Source organism: Fulmarus glacialis, unplaced genomic scaffold (assembly GCF_000690835.1).
Source record: "Fulmarus glacialis isolate BGI_N327 unplaced genomic scaffold, ASM69083v1 scaffold69, whole genome shotgun sequence".
NCBI classification, from domain to species: domain Eukaryota; kingdom Metazoa; phylum Chordata; class Aves; order Procellariiformes; family Procellariidae; genus Fulmarus; species Fulmarus glacialis.
The window spans coordinates 1-20,000 of record NW_009233621.1 but is presented as its reverse complement, the minus strand read 5'-3'; the positions used below and the strand labels follow the sequence as shown (position 1 = coordinate 20,000).

The 20,000-nt window shown below is 35.5% G+C and overlaps 1 protein-coding gene across 1 annotated transcript in view; it reads right to left on the bottom strand.

The window, feature by feature from the left end:
- RBFOX1 (RNA binding protein, fox-1 homolog (C. elegans) 1) overlaps window positions 1-14,940 on the bottom strand; it is a gene marked incomplete at its 5' end in the record, with an annotated part of 100,382 nt that extends 85,442 nt beyond the window's left edge. The window contains 5 exons of the mRNA XM_009585361.1: window positions 1,305-1,358; window positions 7,227-7,287; window positions 8,946-9,038; window positions 11,990-12,043; window positions 14,797-14,940. Of these exons, the coding sequence (XP_009583656.1) occupies window positions 1,305-1,358; window positions 7,227-7,287; window positions 8,946-9,038; window positions 11,990-12,043; window positions 14,797-14,940 (406 nt within the window). The remainder of the gene's footprint in view (window positions 1-1,304; window positions 1,359-7,226; window positions 7,288-8,945; window positions 9,039-11,989; window positions 12,044-14,796) is intronic.
- Between the last annotated feature and the right edge of the window lie 5,060 nt (window positions 14,941-20,000).

The following is a 20,000-nucleotide window of genomic DNA, read 5'->3' as shown; positions in this document are numbered from 1 at the left end:
CCTAAACGGAACATTTTTATCTATCTTAATAGATGGCACTGGATGTATTACAGGCAGCTTTTTTAAAATAAATATCTGTTTGTAACAGTAGTCCTATTTAACAATTTTTATCTCTTCAAGTCCTTTGAACTAGAGAAAGTTTTTCAGCTTTGTCTAGTGGAGGCTCAAATATCTCCATGAATGGAGATTCCCCAGCTTCTGTGGGCAACCTCTTCCCATGCTTAACCACCATCTGTGAAAAATACTTTCCTAATATCTGTTCTTTACCTACTGTAAAGAATATATTCTACAATTACCTCTTTATTGTCAATTACCTAAGTGTGTGACAATGGACAAATATTTTTGTTTTTTAAAACGTGATTAGGTATTTGTAACCAGTATGCACACTCCCAGACAACTAAAAAACAGATCGAAATGGAAAACTGAAAAATTCTTAGAGTTTCCCATGAAAGTCATGCAAGACTCATATGATTTTGGAACCTAAGAAAAGGAGGCAACTTTATTACCTATTAGAAACATTTGGATTTACAGTGATTATTTCTGTCTTAGATGTAAACTATTAGCTTTCAAAAAATGGCTTTTTTGGACTTGCTAGTGATTATGTTATGGGCAGGATTCAAATTCCTCTGAAATCAGCTGGATTTTGGAGCACAAGCCTGTTTGTTTTCAACACTATTGCTAAAGCACATTTAGAAACTGTTGCTAGCCATGACTGACTTCCAGCAGAAAAAGACTGTATCTTATTACCTGCAAATTGTAACCAGGATCAGACTCAAGTGATAATACAGATTTAAAATACAAAAATTTTAAGAAACTGAATAACTAAATACAAAATTTAAAGAAAAATGTTCAAGAAAAAAATTATGAATGCAGATGCTCTATACCTATGTGTGTCTATGTACATATATATACACAAAATATAAATTTATAGATAGATTTTGTTGTTGTTGCTCACTAGGCTTAAATAATTCCTGGAGGAAAGTGACTGTACTGAAATATAAAATAAAATAAGATATAAATAAAATGTAAATAAAATAAAATCTCATGTAAGACTGGGATATTGCAGTACATTTCATGTTATACTACCTACTTTCCAATAAAAAGGTATTCATATATCTTCTATATAAACTTTAATATGCCCAGGTAACTTAAAATTCTGCATCACAAATCTGTAAATGACTTGCAGATAATGTAAATCAAACAAAGAAACCAAACCTCACACCAAATGCGTATTCTGTACTTTTGCATGTTTTAAAGAATACTAAAATAAAATATGGCATGGACAACTATAGCGTAATCCTTACCTGCATAGAATTCTGGACTATAAACTGCACCAACAACTGGATTTAATTTCCAGCCTGCAGCAAACATAAAAACATAACGAAGTTAATATTGCAATTAGTGATAATAATAATAATTAGTTTTGTATAGAGGTATACAGATAAAATGGCTTCAAAAAAGGTCATTTTAATGAAAGTTTTATAGGCATCTTAGATTACTGATCTTTAATATCAGACTCTGAAGTATGGAAATAAGTAATGAAACAAGGCATTTTCTGGACATGTAGTACTGGAGCAAATTATCAGGTGAATTACCTTGGCTGCAATGCATAGTTGCAAGTTATTCCCTTAAGTTATGGAATTAAGTCAGAACTAATTCAGGTATCCCTATATCATGAAGCACCAGAGTAGATCAGTTCTTTTTCATTGTGTTAACACTCTGGTTACAAGCTAGAGAGGCCAAAACAGTTCATTTGCTGAACATAAATGTTTTTGATAAGCATGTGTTCGTGTGGGTAACAAGGCAATCAAATAATCTGAGCATTTTGATTCTACTCTGGGAAAAATGAAAGCGTAGACGCTGTATGGAAATGTCTATTGTGACATGAAAGAGATTTGCGCACTGTGGGATCCCAGTCAAATGCCAGAGACTTTCTTTCCATTTGCATTTGTACATCAGACTGTCTGCACTGAAACAGGACAATTATAGGCACTCACCGAAAGTGTCTGCGCCGCCTGCGTTTACAGCTGATAAATGCTGTTAGCATATTGCTATAAAGCGGCTGGCATGTCAGAAAATGCTGCAGTCACATTCTGCAAAGCTCTTAAGTGGCACAAATGCAGCCACTGCCTTTGTCTTAAATAATCACTGTCCTCCCACAGCTGGCATAAAACCAAAGCACAGAACCAACAGATATTCTGTACCGTGTGTTCTGGCCAAACTCCAGATAATTGCTGTTGTGTCCTTACACCCGACGCGGCATTTCCAGGTAAGCCTGGCGTGCACAGGCTCGCTGCAGAAGCAGGGCCCGTGTTCAAAGCATATGTGATGCTAAAGACAACAATGCTGAAGGAACTGAAGTGGAAGGGGTAAGAGAACAGCGGGAGAAAACACGGGCAAACTTGTTAGCATTCTCAGCTGTGGTAAAGTGCCAATTACTGTGTTTTGCTCTGCCGCAGGTAGATCCACTCCTAGCTAACTCCAAACTCCACAGAACATCCCCCCACCTACACACTTTCTTTTTCTTTTTTTCCTTTTTTCTTTTTTTTTAAGTGCTTGAACAATTATTTGAACAACTGGGACTGAAAAATTAGGGGTTTTCCAATAGCACACTTGAATCGGAGGAGTGGGAAGCACCATTTGTAAATGGGAACAAAGAAAAAAAACTGAGCAAAAGCATCTTGTGAACTCAAGAACTACGGTACTTTAAATAGATCCTATAACTATGCTGCTGGAAACAAAATACAATCGACAGGAACAACAAGGCTTTTCAAAATCAGAAAAGCCAAGATTAGAAGAATTTAAATGCAAACTGTATTAAGGCTTGTTTCTGCCTTGGCCATATCATGTAATGCAAAAGCACAGTTGAAGATCATAAAACCATATGCGTTATAAGACCGAAAAAGCGTAATACAAAATCTCAATAATAACACAAAAGAAAACTATTCCTACCCTTTAAAAATGCTGCTATCTCTATCTGATGCACAGTAACTGTTTAGCAGCAATTAACTGTTCAGTAACAGTGTTTTTGAAATGCAACTCATTAATAAGTTCAAACAGAGTGAGGAGCAGCATTGCATGCAATTGCTCTGCAGAAGTAATTGCAGTTGCTATACATACCTAAAAGACAATTACGGAAGCTGAAAAATGGCCAACCAAGAGGAATTAAAATTACTTTCCTCCTGAAAATATCACAGGATTTTTACCTGACCCTTCAATTTTACATACTACAGGATTATATTCAGGAACGTGGTGGTATAACAAATACTCTTAGCCAAATTTTGTGATATAAAATCATCCAAGTTTTTAGACTTTCAGTAAAAATCTAACTTTTTCTAGTTTAGGGAATATTTACTATTTCAAATTCATTACTTCCTCGAAAGACGACTGATCAACGCCATGCAAAATGAAAGATTGGGCTGAATTTCAGATCCGTCAGCTTTTGCTGTCAAAGAAGCTGACAGACACCTCTCAGCTTCTAAGTTCCATTGAGAGCGCCACAATTTGTCTGAGAGAAAGAAAAAAATCTTGGAAGACGCAGATTGCTCTTCACAGCTGAAAGCCACTCTCATCTTTCAGTTCCTTCCCTCTCTCACAGCGATGGCTGTCTCGTCTAACTTTTTGAAACTTATACAGGAAATACTTCATTCATCATGAAAATAACAGTAATTAAACTTAACTTTATCTTGTCAGCTAGCAATGTGCTGGCCCATAGCTGTGTGGGTTAATCAAGTGTGATTGGAGTTGATGTATCCGAGCGAGCATCTGCCAAGGAACCCTACTTCAGCAGCCGGAGGAGGCAAATTCTCTGCAGTGGGTGTAATTTTGTGCATTTTTCTTACTGTCACAATATTAATCTCCTCAAGTTGAAACTATAAAAGCTCAAAACTTAAAAACCAAAAAAGGAAACCCTCTGCCTGCCCCAAAACCCCACCCTGTACAGCCATCGAAAGAAATACAGGTTAAGCACGCTAAAGGGAAGGAAATAATCACATGCGCAGTGTAACAAGCTTTGGTAGAAAGCGGGGCAGAGCAATGCAGAGGGGATTATTTCACTTCGTAGGCCAGAGGCAGCCGTGGCCAGAGGAATGCTTTGGCGGGAAAGCAGCCCCGTGACACCCTTTGCTTTCCTCCTGTTTGCAAACAGAGGGGAGGAAAGGGGAGTGGGAGGGGATTTAACTGTGGTAATAGTCACTAGCTGTGAATTTGAATCTAAGTTTAGATCAACAGAAGGTCCAAATTCAAGACACCACAAGTTTAAACTTTAAAACATGTGTATCCCTCTACTGATCTCTATTTCATGTTCCTCGTTCATTGCCACAGTTCTCTGAATCCACTTGCACATAATTCTCTGTTCCCTACAACACTTGGATGAGCATCCTGAATTGCAATATGGGCATCAGAAGAAAGTATAACTGCGAACAGGATAGGCTCGAACATCCAAAAACGTCTCTGAAATATTTTTGCCAACAAGTAAAACTCCTGACACTGAATTTATTTGCAAAGAAAAGGCAGTTCTATCTCCAAAGCACATGAGGTCAGCTATCAAAATCATCCTGTCTGATAAAACACTTGCACAAAAAAATATCTCCTAGCAACTGAGAGTTTATTAACTGCTCATTTCAGGAGTCACCAAAAGTCCCTGGAAAGCATATTTATTTCAAAAACCATCTAGGACACAAAAGCAAACCACTTATTTGAATGAAGCTGCATATATTAAAAAAAAGTCTAGGTTTTCATGCTTTAAGATCTACTGACTTTTGCAAACATATTTACAACATAAGCCCTGTTATCAACCAACCAGCAGTATTCAGGAATGAAAGACAAAACAGAGTGTATCTTATTTTTAAATTACAATAAATATTACTGCCCGATGTTTTCATATCATACAGCATGTGCCCCAATTACATTTTGAATACCTGCCAATAACACGTCAGTCACCACATACTCTTTGAAACATAAAGCCACATATTAAAAAAGAAGGGGCTCTGAAGAGATAGGCATGTGCAAACAAAAAGGTTTTTGCGTCAGAAGCACCTTGCAAATATTAATATGCTTGCAGAAGAACACAGACAAATTAGCCTTATATTTTATGTAGAAGATGAGACCTTTACTTTAGACAACAATAATCTTTAACAATCAGCTATAACACTGGTTAATTCCTGACAAAACAATAAAGAACTAGAATCATACAATGTCAGGATGACTGATAATAGAAGCACTGATTAAACTAAATGAAGCACCTTGCATGTCTACACTTCATTCCTTGTCGCCTGTAATGATTATGCAAGAACATGATTCTCCTTGTGTGTTTATTTTAGGGGATCGCAGACATTAAAAAAAAAAAAAAGTTAAAAAAATCAAAATGTGTGAACTTCAACCAGAGTTTGCCTTGGTAGATACCCATCAAAAGGTGTGCAAAAGAACATCCTGCATGCAACACCTTGAATGTATGGATTCACAAACATAAATGATAATTTTTATGCACGAAACAGTATGTTTCATACTTTTGGTGAGATCTATTCCAGATGGAACAGGATGGAAAATGACAGACACAAAGCACTTCAAGTGGGAAGCACTTAACAGCAGATTTTCATCATTCTGGTTTTGGATATTAATAAATGGTAACGTATGACATAAGGTGAATCTCCTCTAAACCCAGATTCCTAAAAATCTCACATCCCTATTTCCAGCATTCCCTTCCTTCAGCATTGGTGTGCTGATATGTAATCTGTTACTTGCTAATGAACAGTTTTGTAGCCTTAGGATAATATGAATACAAAATATACATCATCATCTATAATAAAACTACTTTTATCCTTTTATCATTACAATATAGCAGACAAAGTTCATAGTATCATATGCATATAGTTAATTTAGCTCCTTGTTGCAACAAAATCTTGTTATGTGATCCAGTCAAGCTTCGTATCTCTTTCACTAGATTCACTGAGATGTTTTAAAGCTAGTAAAAATGAAGATTTTCCCATCTGCATCATTTGCCAAGCTCCACATTTACATACAAAACAAGGAAGGAAACAGTTTCTGAGAAAGCATGAGGAATTTCAGACTCTTCTTCTCCAGATCATTTTAACTAGCTCAGTTATCACACGTCAAATGAAAACCATCACTGTATTTTATTTTTACTGTGGTAGGAAAAAATAATGACTCTCATTAAAAAATAAAGCCACTGTTTGGCCTGGGTTTTAGTGAAACCTCACTAATGAGACCCCAGATATCGAAGATAAGATCCGTTATATTTCAAAATGGAAAAGAGTCTAATCTACCTGTGGAAAGCTTTACTGCTGTATGTGCAGATATCATCTGCTTTCTACTAGGTGGGAAAAACCAAATTAAATTGAAAAGCTAATAATTATAACTACACAGTCTAGTAAAACTGGAAAACATAACTGCAATTAAATTCAATTGATCTATTATTGCTTAATGTTGATGTATTATTGTTTGATGTTGCTGAGTTAGGAATTTGTTAGAATTTTCTGAACTAGCAAATGCAAACAACTCAAGCACATGATCAAACACTACCAATGGGAACATTTTTAAAATGTATTGCTTTCAAACCCCTCAAATATCTATGGATTATTTTTCTATCATTAGTGTACAACATTATACCAACTTAGGTCAGTGTTAGAATGAATTTTTTTAGATAGCTTGGAATCTAGATTTTTCCAGGGAAAAAAAGCTGGAAGCAGCACCCAGTTACAGTTTGCCCTTTACTTCTAACAAACTGTGGAAAGAAGACACAGAAAATTATCTTTGACTAGATGCGTGTCTTGGTACTAAAAAGTATCTCATGCCTGACAGAGACAGGCATTCTTCTTACTGGTGTCCCTACCTCCATCATCCAAGCAAAATTGAATCCTCTGATCAGTTCATTCATCGCAACATTAACAAAGCTAGAAGAGAACAATGCTTTCCTATCAGGTATATTTTCCTGTACAAAAGCCACTGTGGTTAAACACTCGGATTCCGATCAGGCAAAAGGATGCATGCTACGCCCATGTGGCTGTGAATTAGCTGAACTCTACACAGATGGAATTTATGCCCAGCCATATCATGTTGTAGGTCACTGGACAAAGCCTGAGCCCACGGAGATGCAGGAGATGCAGATTACGACACTTCATGAGTAGATGAGCCCACCCATTCAGCAGAAGAGTGAGGTTTCACATGCATTGACATTAAAACAAAGCACTGAGATCTCATGCACTTACCGTTTGTGTAAGGGTTGACGGTCTTTTTATTTGTCATTACACGTGCTGTTGCATTATTTACCTAAGCACATAGAACACTGGATTAGAAAGGGTTACAGGGAGGGTCCACGTTACTATTAAATGCATGCATTATTACTGCTATTAGTCATGTAAAAATAAAATGCAATTTAATTTATAGAAGGCAACAGGTGCATAACAAAATCATACTATTTATAATTACATTTACTTTCATAACCATTTTAACTTACAAATCATTTCAATAAAGCAACATCATATCATTTAAACTTTAATAAAAAGACATTAAAAGCAAATTAAAAGGTACTGCATAATTTAAGACTTAAGAGCATGCTTGTATTCCATGATAACACTGATACAATAAATACTCAAAACAGAAAAAAAGATTATATGAAGGAATGGAAAGAGACAAGGTACAAGGAAACAAAGAAAATGTCAAAAAAAGGGACAAACGAATTTTAGCAGTGTGCAACATAACCCTTTAGAAGAGAAGTACCATTGGAAAAGCAACATCTAGCATTCAACACTTGGAACAAGAGCCTTTTTCATTGCAAGAATTAACAAAATCATTCAAGCTTTAAAATCACAGCTAACAAAAGGATAAAAAGAGGGTGCATTATTTAACACAATATGGAGTTAACAATCTGAGTAAGATGTGCACGAAGTCATATCCTCAATCCAATCAGTGCCTCCCAGGCTTGCTTAAAACGTACACTCAATTACAGGCGTACCAATATAGAAAAAAATGTAGCATCAAGAAAACTTAATACAACAAGTCAAAAAAATTCACGTGGTATATCAGCGCTAAATACGTGAAACGGCAGATGGACTTCTCCACTTACCATTCAGCACCATCGCCAGCATGGGTATGTATACAGTTACCATGGTTACTGAGAGTTTGGTGAGGGCCCTAAGCGCTACCGTCGAAGGGGGAAAATGAAAAGGCAAAATATGCAACATCTTACTCAAAAGACGACAGCATTTTCAATTGGTATTTTTTTTATTCTAACAAATACGACTGAGGCAGTATTGAAGGGGATCCAGTGGTACTAAAACGCATTTGTGTTGGTTTTTTAATAGATATGAATGGCTTAGGCCATGCAGCCAAAGTAGCCTCATGGTTTCATTAAAAATTAAATGTTAAAATTGGTCAGTCTCTAGTCTGGCTTTGTTTCTTTTTCTTGTACATCTTTTGGATGCTTCTTTCCCAATCTGAATTTTTTGAAAGCCACTGTGGATCCCGCATCAACCCTGCAGGAAAAAAAAAAAAAAAACCAAACCACATACACCTCTTCTCGAGGTAAGTATGTTTTTGTTTTGTCTGTCACACTTTTTTTTTTTGTTGTTCTCAATTTTTTTTTCTTTTTTTTGTTGGCTGGTTTTTGGAATCTACTGCACCCATTGATTTACAAAACATCCAAAATAATAACTTCAAAATACTAAAGCTTTCATTTTTTTTTCAATTCTGTCATCCACCTTTCAGCAATAATGATAATAATAATAATAATAATTACAAAAGAAATAATAATAAAAAACCCAAGTAAGGCCAGATTCTCTCTCTTTATATATAAATATATATATATAAACAATGGGAAGGGGAAAGGGGAGCACACAGAAGACACCAATGATGCATCTGAAACAACAAATGAGAGTGAAGCAGACATTTATAAAAAAGATGAAAAGGAAAATATTTTGAACATGCACCTCGATTTTACGGCCCTCTACCACGGTGCCGTGTAATTTCTCCCTCGCCCTGTCCGCATCAGCACTATTTTCGAAAGTTACGAAACCAAATCCCTGCATGCAGGAGGGAGAAGGGGGGAAAACAACATGCACATTATTATTTCAGTCAATGACCACTTGTTTGCTTATGTTCTCTCTCTTTAATTTAATATTTTCTTGTCCTTGCTTCATTTCTGTAACATGCAAATTAGAAAAATTATAATTGTATTGAGATGTGCAATAAGTAAGCGACAAATGTGAACAAATTTTTTCTGTCATCAGTTAGATAATACCCTCTGAGAAATTCAAAGAATGATACCAAAAATACCTTTCTACATGTCACTACACAGGAAAATAAATCTAACAATAAGAAAATGAAATTAAAATAAATTACAGTGTCTTCACATAGAAAAAAATGAACTAATGAGAAAAGAAAATGAACCACATTTTAATGACATGCAGATATCTCAACGAAATAAAAAACATGTGCACAAAATTCAACACTGAATGTCAATATACTTTAAAACATTGCCTACTTAATCATGCTGTTGTGATCATAAGAAACATTGTTCCCATGCAACACTAGGGTAACTTAAACTTTTGTCAAACTATACAGCCTTTACTTATTTTTTTATAAAAGAAAAAAAGAAAATAAAACCACCAACAAAACAAAAGTACTTTTAGAACAAAGTATAAACTTTCTTATATTAACAGATCAAATAAAATCACATGATGTGAATAGAAAAAGAAACTCTGATAAAGGAATAAAAATGCAAACATTTTGAGTAAGTTTAACTGGTTCATTTACTATTTATGTATATTACTTTCCACATACAGAACATGCAACTGGTAAAACTCCAGAATCCCATGTTAGTGGGACAGGAGAATACTCAACAAATATGAAATTCTGCCTATGACAAATGCTTTGCTTTATAATATTAGGCTAAACAAACATTTCCAATCCTACTAAAATTCTTTTTATTGTGCTAAGTTAAATTAAACATTGTTTACAATGGTAAATATTTTTTAAAAAATCAGACATCAAAAAACATTTTAGAAACATACACCAACCCTTTGAAGTAATTCTTACATTAGCATTACAATGCCTTCGCATGCTTTCCCAAAGTTATCCGAACAAATAAGCTTCTACATCCTTGGTGTTTCATAACAAGAAACATTTGCAAGTTACACATGGCGGTTTTATAAAGACTAGGCATTGCTGCACATGTTTGAAGTCCTACTACAACCTTTTTCTTTACTGTTACTTTAGCTTGAACTATGGAGTTAAAGCTTTCCTCTGTTCTGTTCCTCAGCAATAAGCCATGCATCATGTCTCCTCATTCTCCAGTCCATTCGCTAAGTTTTGTGGTCAGTATTCACCCACTTACTCTCTGCAGTTCTACCTATTATGTACATAGTGACTGATTAAAAAAAAAAAAAAAGAAAAAAAAAAAGGAAGAGAAGATATTTATACATTTATTTATACATTTTATACAAAGAAGAGACCAAATATGAAACTAAGGCAAAACTGACACCAAGCATTGAGAAAAACAATGGGTATGAACCACAAAATTCATTAATCTACAAAAAGTGTTAAGAAACTATCAGGATCATTATGCAAGTTATTTGGGTTATGCTACCTACTCAAAGAACACATTTAGTTATGCCAGTTTATAACATAGAAAGTGACATTTACATACGGTAGCAGTTTATGTTCCATTCTCATCAAAGTAGCTTAAACACACTGTCTGTTGCTCTTTTTTTTTTTTCTTTTAAAGGCACGCTGAAGCCTGAGCTCAGAAGTGCTCTCAGCAGTTCCACTTCTACCTGAAGCTGTTCTCAGAACACCTGATTCCACACATTTTCTCCACTCTACCCTCCACAGTTTTAGCACAAAGCCACGACCTCGCTTGTCACAAGACACGGAGGATGTAACTCTCTTCCCCAAAGCACCAGGAGTGTTCAAGAGAAAATAAATCCCCCCCATAATCCCTATGTTTTAGATGCCTGCATTGGCTTTTCTTATACCTAATCCCATCCTCGACTTTAAACTTTTATTTCTTTTTCAACTCCTCCCTCCCATCTTGTAAAAGCTCTATACAAAAAAGCTCATAAATTAAGATGCCATTACGACAATTTCAAAGCAGAAAACGTCACTGAAACCATCGATCCAACAGTATGTCTATAAGGAAAAGAATCCCATCGCTAATAATAAATCATACATGAGTTACAGGAAGACTGAAGCACTGGTGGATAAACATTCTAGTGTGTCTGACATGGGAGGAAAAGGAAAAAGACATCATGCCTGTGACATACACATAAACCCTTATAATGCAGCTGATATCATAGGTGAAGCATACTGGGCTACAGTTTTGCAGCAGCTAACGCTAATGCAGTTATAGCCATTCTATCTTGCTTTATTTCTTAAATATTGAATAAATTGAAGTATGCATTTAAGGCAAAGTAATTTTCACAAAAAATTAAATGTTTGCAATACAATTAGAACTCTCTTAATCAAATAAATGTTAAATAGATTGTTTTCAAAGGGTTGGTGTACTGAAGCTTTAACTAAAGAGGAAAACATCTGCACTTAGATAGTCTAGAACAATCACATATTTTCTCAGCTAATTACTAAAGAGGATAGTTATTAGGTATCATTATCATCTTTCATTTCAGTAGGGGAAAAAAATACCTGTACTAATACAAACCTTCCTACAAATATCTGTAAGTATGGACTCATCTTGTAAAATAAACAAGATAATTACCATTGAAGAATAAAGACAGCAGAAATCAACGTTCCCATAAAACAGATGACATTTTGGAGTAGCTAAAATTACCCCTTTAAAAGATATAAAATGAGTCCAAAGATTTTCATGCTGCTTAGGAAACTGAATGACAGCTCAGAAGATGTTTTCACTAACATGGAATTTCAGATGTTATTTTTACAGCAGTGCAGTTGTTTCCTTTTACTCATATAAATATTTTAAACAAATTTAAAAATTCCATGGGTGAATTCAACTGCTTACCTTTGAGCCTCGCTCATTAAAAATAATTTCAACATCTAAGATTTTACCAAATTGCTGCAAAGAAATAGAAAAGTTACATGAAAATAAGATAACTTCAACACTTCTATCACACACAGTACAAGTGTTTGTTTCAGAAAATGGTGCACCACATAAAAAAGTTAAAGAATATAAAATCAAAGATGTCAAGCACCAAAAAAGACACACTGAAGAGGAGCCAGATCAATATTACAAGTAAATCATACGTATCATTACACTTGTCGCTATCATTCCACATATGCATTTATGAACTTTAAGTTCAGTGAAACCACCTGACAAAGAGGAAATGATCATTAAACTGTGATCATTTTGAAGTGAAAGTCCCAAGTTTCTTTTTTTTAATTTTGTCTTTGCACATAGTAGGTTACTTCCTTGCGATCCATCCAGTCCAGCTGCCATCACCGTTTTTTTCGTATGTAATATGCTACTGGTTAATTTGCTTGCAGTGTAATAAACATCACTAACAAGACAGGATTAACAGCCGCGTGAACATCCTTCCCTCTGAAGAACCTTTGTTTCGGAAGACTTTTTGCAGCTGCTTTCCAGGACAGGTAAAGGAGTTTGGTTACTCCTACTTTACAGGAATAAGATTAAACCAGCTGGGAGTTTTGTCACTGGCCTCAAGGAGTGAGGATTTCTCTCCACCCTTGCTGAAAAGGGATAACCATCACTCCCTAAGTAACCCTTGTCTTACTAGAGTATAATTTGGAGAACTGGAATGGATACTTACTTGTTGGGGATTTTTCCCTGCTCAGAATTGCACTTTTATTATAATATTAGTAATAACTGTTATTACTATTGCAATAGCACTCACAATCATCTAGGCATCGTTCACACACACAATACTTGACCACAGTTGCTATCCCAAAGAAAAAGGCTCTGTTGGACTTGCCTTAGTAAAAGAATAAATGTTTGACTCGGGCAGCGTTTAGTTAGAACACTTTCTGATATGACCTGTTTTGTGATGTGACACTGTAATGTATCAGTGGGTCATTTCTGTTATTTCATGCCATTAACATGCAGTATGGATCAGTGTTAACACTGGTAAGTGAGACAATATATTAAACAAAAAGGCAGAAATTAGAGGCAGGCAAATGAAGAGTAATCTAACAATAGTCAAAGGAACTGCAGAAATGAGCCTATACTTCAGTATTTTAGTATATAATAAACAATTACAGGCCAGAAAGGACAGTATTCCTTCTCTAGCTTATTAAAGTGTTTCAACTTGGTTATGAAAATCAACCATCATTTGTCATCCCTTGGCTTATTTTATGTTCTTGCCTTCACCATCTAATTAATGTTTTAACTGCAACTTTAGCCAACAGGCAGACATTGACTTAATGTTTAAACATGCTGTATTCCTGTCCAGGTAAAAAGATTATCTGCTATGTGTATGACGTGGTCATGATGCAGCGTTACCATATGTCGTATCAGATATTTCAACTCACACTTGCAGAAATTTCATTTTTCTATCAATTCAGAAGCTAAAAATTTACTGTTACCAAGTAATTCTAAAGCTGGAAAACTCTAGCCATTCTCCAGTGTTAGCCTTTTGAGACCTAAGACTTCGAAATATTGAAAAGAAATGTAGTTTTTATTCACTTATAAATTACTACAATTCCCCCCCCCCCCAAAAAAAAGATCCTTTCATTTAATGTACTTTCAAATAAAATCCATCTATTTTAAGTGGTTTAATTTAAATAAATTTGCATATTTTTCCCTAGAGGGTTAATTATTATGCCTTCTGCTATTTTGCTGATGTGCTGTAAGCTGCATTTAGGGGAGGTTATTTGTAGCAAGTCAGATATGGCCAGTCACTCTCATTTCCCAATACTATATCAGGATTCTTTTTCCAGCGACTGTTTCCTTCACTTCATACAAATAAATACTGAAAACCACAATGTCTTAACTCACATACAAAGACATGAGAAGAACTTAAAAATCTGAACTGAACATGAAAGATGGAGAGAAGTATAGTGCCATGAAGTACTTGATGCTGCACTGCATAACAAACTAATGCAGAAGAGAAGTTTTAGTGAGTCAGAAATAAGAAAGCAAGAGGAACACAAATACTTAAGAGTACTAACTTAGAAAAGGAAAAGCTGAGTTCTAATAGCTGATCAAGTACTACTTCTACATTTTATTTAGTGGCATTTCAAAATAAACCTCCCTGGAGAAGAAACCAGCTCTAACCTCTCATGGTTATGCACCTAGAATTGATTGCACGTATGAGATGTGTGAAACACAGCCAATGCACGTGAAGGTAGCTTATGGCCTGGGCAAAAGCAAAAATTGAGAGACTTATAGAAAAATACTGGCAAAGGCTTTAGAAGCTTACAGACCTACAATGCTCAAATTCAGCCCATGTCTTCTATAGATTTGGGTCCCTTGCTCATGAGGTCAAGCATTGACTACTTTACATCATGCTTTCCAAAATCAATAAATACAGGCATATAAATCCTTTTTTAGCAGGAATATATAAGCATTCAATATTTTAAGCCAATGTAGGTAGCTTTTTTTGAATGTAATACAAAACAGTACAATACATAGAATACACTCATCTGTATCACATACAGTAGAATCGGTAGAATTTCTTTTCCCAATTATGACTGGCAAATCAGATGTTTGGTTATAAATAAATGAAAAGAGAATCTTTACTGAAAATGGTTAAACAGCCTAAATCAGAGATAATGCTCTCACAGTTGCCTATAATATTAAATACCTACTGCAATGCAAATATAAAAAAGCATAAATAAAGTATGAGTACTTACACCAAACATTTGTCTAAGATCTGGATCCCGGAATCTGAATGGTATATTTGAGACGTGAAGCCGTTTTGGCTGTGATTTGTTTTCTGTGTTTTCAGAAGATTGTGTCTGTTGCTGGCCATCAGTCTGTGCTGCATCATCTGTCTGCTAAAAGGGTAAAGCAAAACAAAGTAAAGCACACTGTAAGTATTTCTGCCATTTTTAATATAAAGTGGTGGCCTTAAATTCTCAAAAAAAAAAAAAAAAAAAAGACTAAAAAGGAGTTAAATCTGCACAGACAAAGGTACTGAAGAATACCAGAAGTTGAAATACATGAAAATCAAACCCGTTTCTGTACCTGTCTCACCAGTATATGTTTTCAGTGATATTTTTAATATGTATTTGGAATAAACTGGAGAATAGGAAGGAGATTATTATTTGTTGATTTTCTTAGCTACTTTTAAATAATGAATAAATATGTCTCCCTATATTATAAGACTGTTGAAACCCCTTTAACCTCAGTTTGCCGATGGAAGAAACAATCTCCATGTCCAAATAACAGCTTACTTGCAGAAGCAAGCTATACACTTTCAAATAAGATTAGTACTTTCATTCAGAGGCCACTGGGACTTCTACACAGGAGGTAGGTAACACATCATATCCTAGTTGCCATTTCATAAGCAGTGCTAATGGGCACTAGAGGGTCATTTTGTCTAGATAAATGGTCACCATTATGGAAAAGGCCTTGAATTGTGAAAGGGAACAGAAGTATAATCAGTGGCGAAGGTTGCCTGACATAAAAGTGAGACCCAGAAACAAAGTTTTACAGATTTTCTTTCTCACCAAAATAAGAGCGTATCACGGTACTTCTTACAGGGGGTACTGTTCCCTAGTTTTAAAATGCTATTTTATAATTGAAGGACATTGCTGTGTATTACAATTTAACAAACAGAATTATAAACCCCTGGAGAGATTAGGAAAAAAACATAGTGTCCTTCATCCAAAAAGTATAACTAACCAATGCCAGTCTATAAGTATATTACAGAAATTTCTGGGCTGTGTTCTTTAATGATATCATACAGTGCCTAATTAATCACTGTGTGTACAGCACACATTCACTAGAAAAAGATTTTGCATAGGTATGTTAAAACAGTATAGTTATTTTCTTTTGCACGGTAGAGGGGATTTGGAAAAAAAGAAGAGGAAAGAAAATGAAACTACAAGGCTCATCTTACAACCGTTACTCTATTTTCTCTGTCCTTCCTCTTCCTTCTGGGCATATTCATCTTCCAAGTATTCATTTTTCTCTTGTGTTCTAATGTTACAGTTCAGCTTGTCTTTCTGACTTTTTTCATTCAAAAAAAAAAAAAAAAAAGAAACCTCCCATTTCCTGCTAGTACCTTTTAAGAGACAACAGTTTTAAGCAAAATAAAAATGGTTAAATAAAATAAACCTTACCACACAGTTTTAGTACCAATAAGCCTGTTAAGGAGGAGGCAAAAGAACTCAAACAATACATAATTTACATCAGCAATAAGTACATATAAATTAATTCTAGCAAGTTAAATGCAACATCAACTTCCCCAGTAAATGCAAATGTTCTCAAATTCAAAATACAAACATCTACAATATCCCGTTCTGCCTATACTTCTGTGCTAAGAACACTTTACAAATAAAGGTCCTTATCAGTTCATCAGCTGTGTCTACATTTTTTGGGATACGATGATACTCGTACACAAATACAAACTTCTGTACGCACTAAAGAAGGATTTTCAAGTGATCCAAACAAGGAACTGCAACAGCTCAAGTGTAAACCTAAAACTGAGTCAGTGCCACCACATCTCTTCAGCTGCTACTCTCTGAACTCACAGGCAGGGACCCACAAACGAAACAGTTCATCTTTACAAATTTCTAGTGATTTAAACACTAAACATGGTATATAGTTGTTAAGAGACAAAAACATGTTCCATGCTAATCTCTTGCTATCTAAAACCAGCTCAAAAATTCAAAATTTAGATTTTAGACATCTGTTCCATCCATAAACACCATAGAGATTACTTTCTACCTTCAGGCCTTAAAAGGAGAGAAATATGAAGGAAATTTGGTGTAAGAGAGCAGGTGGGGGATGACGGACTGGAAACTCTTGAAATATAACACTCCAGAAGAATTTAAGGTCAATTAGATTAATCTGAAGAGAATTAAAGAATTCTGAAGGTGCTGTTCAGCTTCAGGAACAAAGGGTGCCCCAGGAAGAAATTATATAATCAGCGTACTGTATCAATGCAAATTGGAAAAAGTAATTTCTGTTCATTGTATTAATATAAATGATGAGAAACAAGGAGTAGGGGGGTTGAACCGTGCACTATTAGCATACCAAAACATTAGCAGCAACTTCTGTACCAAGAAGCTGAACAGATACATTGCCAACAAAAAGCCAGTGAGGTTTCTGAAGATGATGCTAAAATGACGGAGCTACAAATTATGGGTGAAGTGGGTAAATCCAGGTACTATTATTTTCTGGATACTTCTTTTTGATTTTACCACTTTCGTTCACAGAAGCCTGAATTTTACAGTTTCAGCGAAGAATGTCTCAGAGTTTGGGCAGTGAGGACTGAAAACCAGAAACTTCAGAAAGTCACTGTCATCAAACATTCATACCTGCAAATGCCCTTAAAGAAGTCTGTGGCAGAATTAACAGAGCTAAACCATTTTAAAAGCATTAAAAGGCTCGAAAATATAACAGTGTCTTTACAAAGCATATTATCATCCAGAAATCTACGGATGAGCCTAGGAGATCTGGAGAAGGATAACTGCAAATTGAAATTGGAATGTGAAGCTTACACAAAAATTTCCAAGTAACACCACGGAGGTAAAATACGCATAGGACAGAGGACAGGCTGGATTTTGCAAAATCCCAGAAAGGAAAGTTTCAAAGCCCTGTGGATTCAAAGAGCTAGAATACAATTTACCTTACACATAAATAATACATTTCAAGAGAATATTTTCATTGGTAGAGGATCTAAAGACCAGTGTTTGATATTTCTTTAAAAATTAATTGACGTTGGTATATGACATTAGCCTCGCCACATCCCTGCAGTCTAGTATGCAGTCAGTACAAGTCCTGATCCATTATGGGTTTGGTCTCTTTCAATACCCTCTCCTGATTCAGTCAAGCAAATTAGTATGCTTTATGCAAAACAAATAAATAAATAACCCCCCTAAGCCTTATCGTCAAACAGAAATTACACAAAAGGGAGTATAGTCTGCGTGTTTTTTCACATATGACCTAATTTTTTGAGTACAAAGCTGTATCAGAGTTACCTTCATGTATCAAAAAGACATGAATTTAATTTTGTGAAGAGATCACAATTCATAAACAAACTATTTGACACATTTTACCATTGGAACTATCTGCTATCTGGTGGTCCTCGCTTTTCCTTGTGTGTGTATTGGGGTTTTTTTCCTACAGAAGATGGCAATGTAAATTCATATACAACTTCTAATCCATTATAATCTTGTTTATGGAACTGCTCTCTAACCAGTGATTTTCCATTTGTGCAGCTTGTTATTGCTGTGTAAACACCTTGCATTTGATGTTTTTGAATAGCATCTTATTTTTCCAGACGATACCTACAATTTATCAAGATTATTTTGAATTCAAATCCTGTCCTGTAATGTACTTGCAGTCCTTCCCAGCTTGGTATTGTTGCAAATTTAATAAGTACACACACTATTCCATCATTCAGATCATTAATGAAAATACTGAAAAACACCGAGTCACCACAAATCCCTGCAGAACTCCTTTTAAAAAATCTTCTCATTTTGATAGTGAGCTACTTCTTAAATACAGTTTCTAGTTTTCCACCCAGCCTATTGTAGTTGCATGTTTACCGTATTTCCCAGCTTGCTTAAAAGCATGTCTTGTGTCAAAGTGTCAAAGCCTTATGAAAAGCGAAATATAACATTCAAGGCTTTTCCTTTGTCCACAAGGCCACTGTAGAAGTAAAAGACTGTATCTTGTTGAGAAATCCATGCTGATGACTATTCTTATTGTACTTTCAGGTGTTAAAAATGCATTTACTTTTTCCAGTATTTTCTCAGGACTGAAACTCTGATGACAGCACATCCTTTTAGCCTATATAACCAACACTTCTCTCTCCCTCCTCTTTAAAAACCACCATTATGTCTACTCTACTCCAGCTCTCCAGTACCTCTACTCATTTTCACAAGATAACAGAAACAAACACTAATGGCTCCAAAATATAATCAGTTTAATCTTTAAATACGTTGGAACAGAGCTAATTAGAAACAGCTAACGGAAAAAGAAACCACCACACCTAACCTACCTGAATATTCTTGAATTGCTTTGTTCCTTCTTTGAGACTGACAACTTTTTCTGACAGTTGGGAAATTACTGTAATAATCACCCAGCTGAGGCTGACTTCTACAGTGAGGAATCATGAGAAGAAGAAAGGTTCTCTTACCCTTCTTCCCAAGATTGCCTTTCATATACACGCTCAAAGATTCCCTCCACCCTGGCTCAAACCCCCTCTAGAAGAACCTCTCCCCTGGTTGCCTTTTGTACATTCAGTCGCAGAACTTGTCACCATCACATTCCCACAGCAATCTCAATTAAGAGTCTGGCTGCAGGAAGCACCAAATCTCCTGAAATTCCTACTATTCATGACTTTAGTACTGTACCTCCGGTTGCCTACTAAAGATCTCATCCACTGAATCTTACCAGCTGGATGTCTACGATAATTTTCAGAACAGGGAGGTCCTTTTTTCCTCTAATAATTATCCAAAGGCCTTTAAGGGTTTCTCTCCTTCTACAATTGTGACCTGGGATAAGGCACCCCCTTAAATTACAAGGGAACAATTCCTCTCTTGTCTGCTCTTCCTGATCAAGAATTACAACTTTATTTTCAACAGCATAGTTTTTGCAGGTATGAATTTTCAACACAATTTTAAATTTTTTTATGGCACTTTATGCCCTTATGTTGTGACATAATTGGTCACAACAACATCATGTGAGTACAGTGTGGTTCAGTGTGGTCACAATGTACACAGCAGGTGTGGACACAGTTGGTACAAGGTTTATTACAGGGCATCGGTAAATACCCCAAAACAGACTGCTTCCATTTGCAAAGCCTGAGGTATGGAATTTCTATGAGACTGTACAGGAAGTACAAAAAAAAAAAATCATGGTAGGAAGGCTCTGCAGAGGG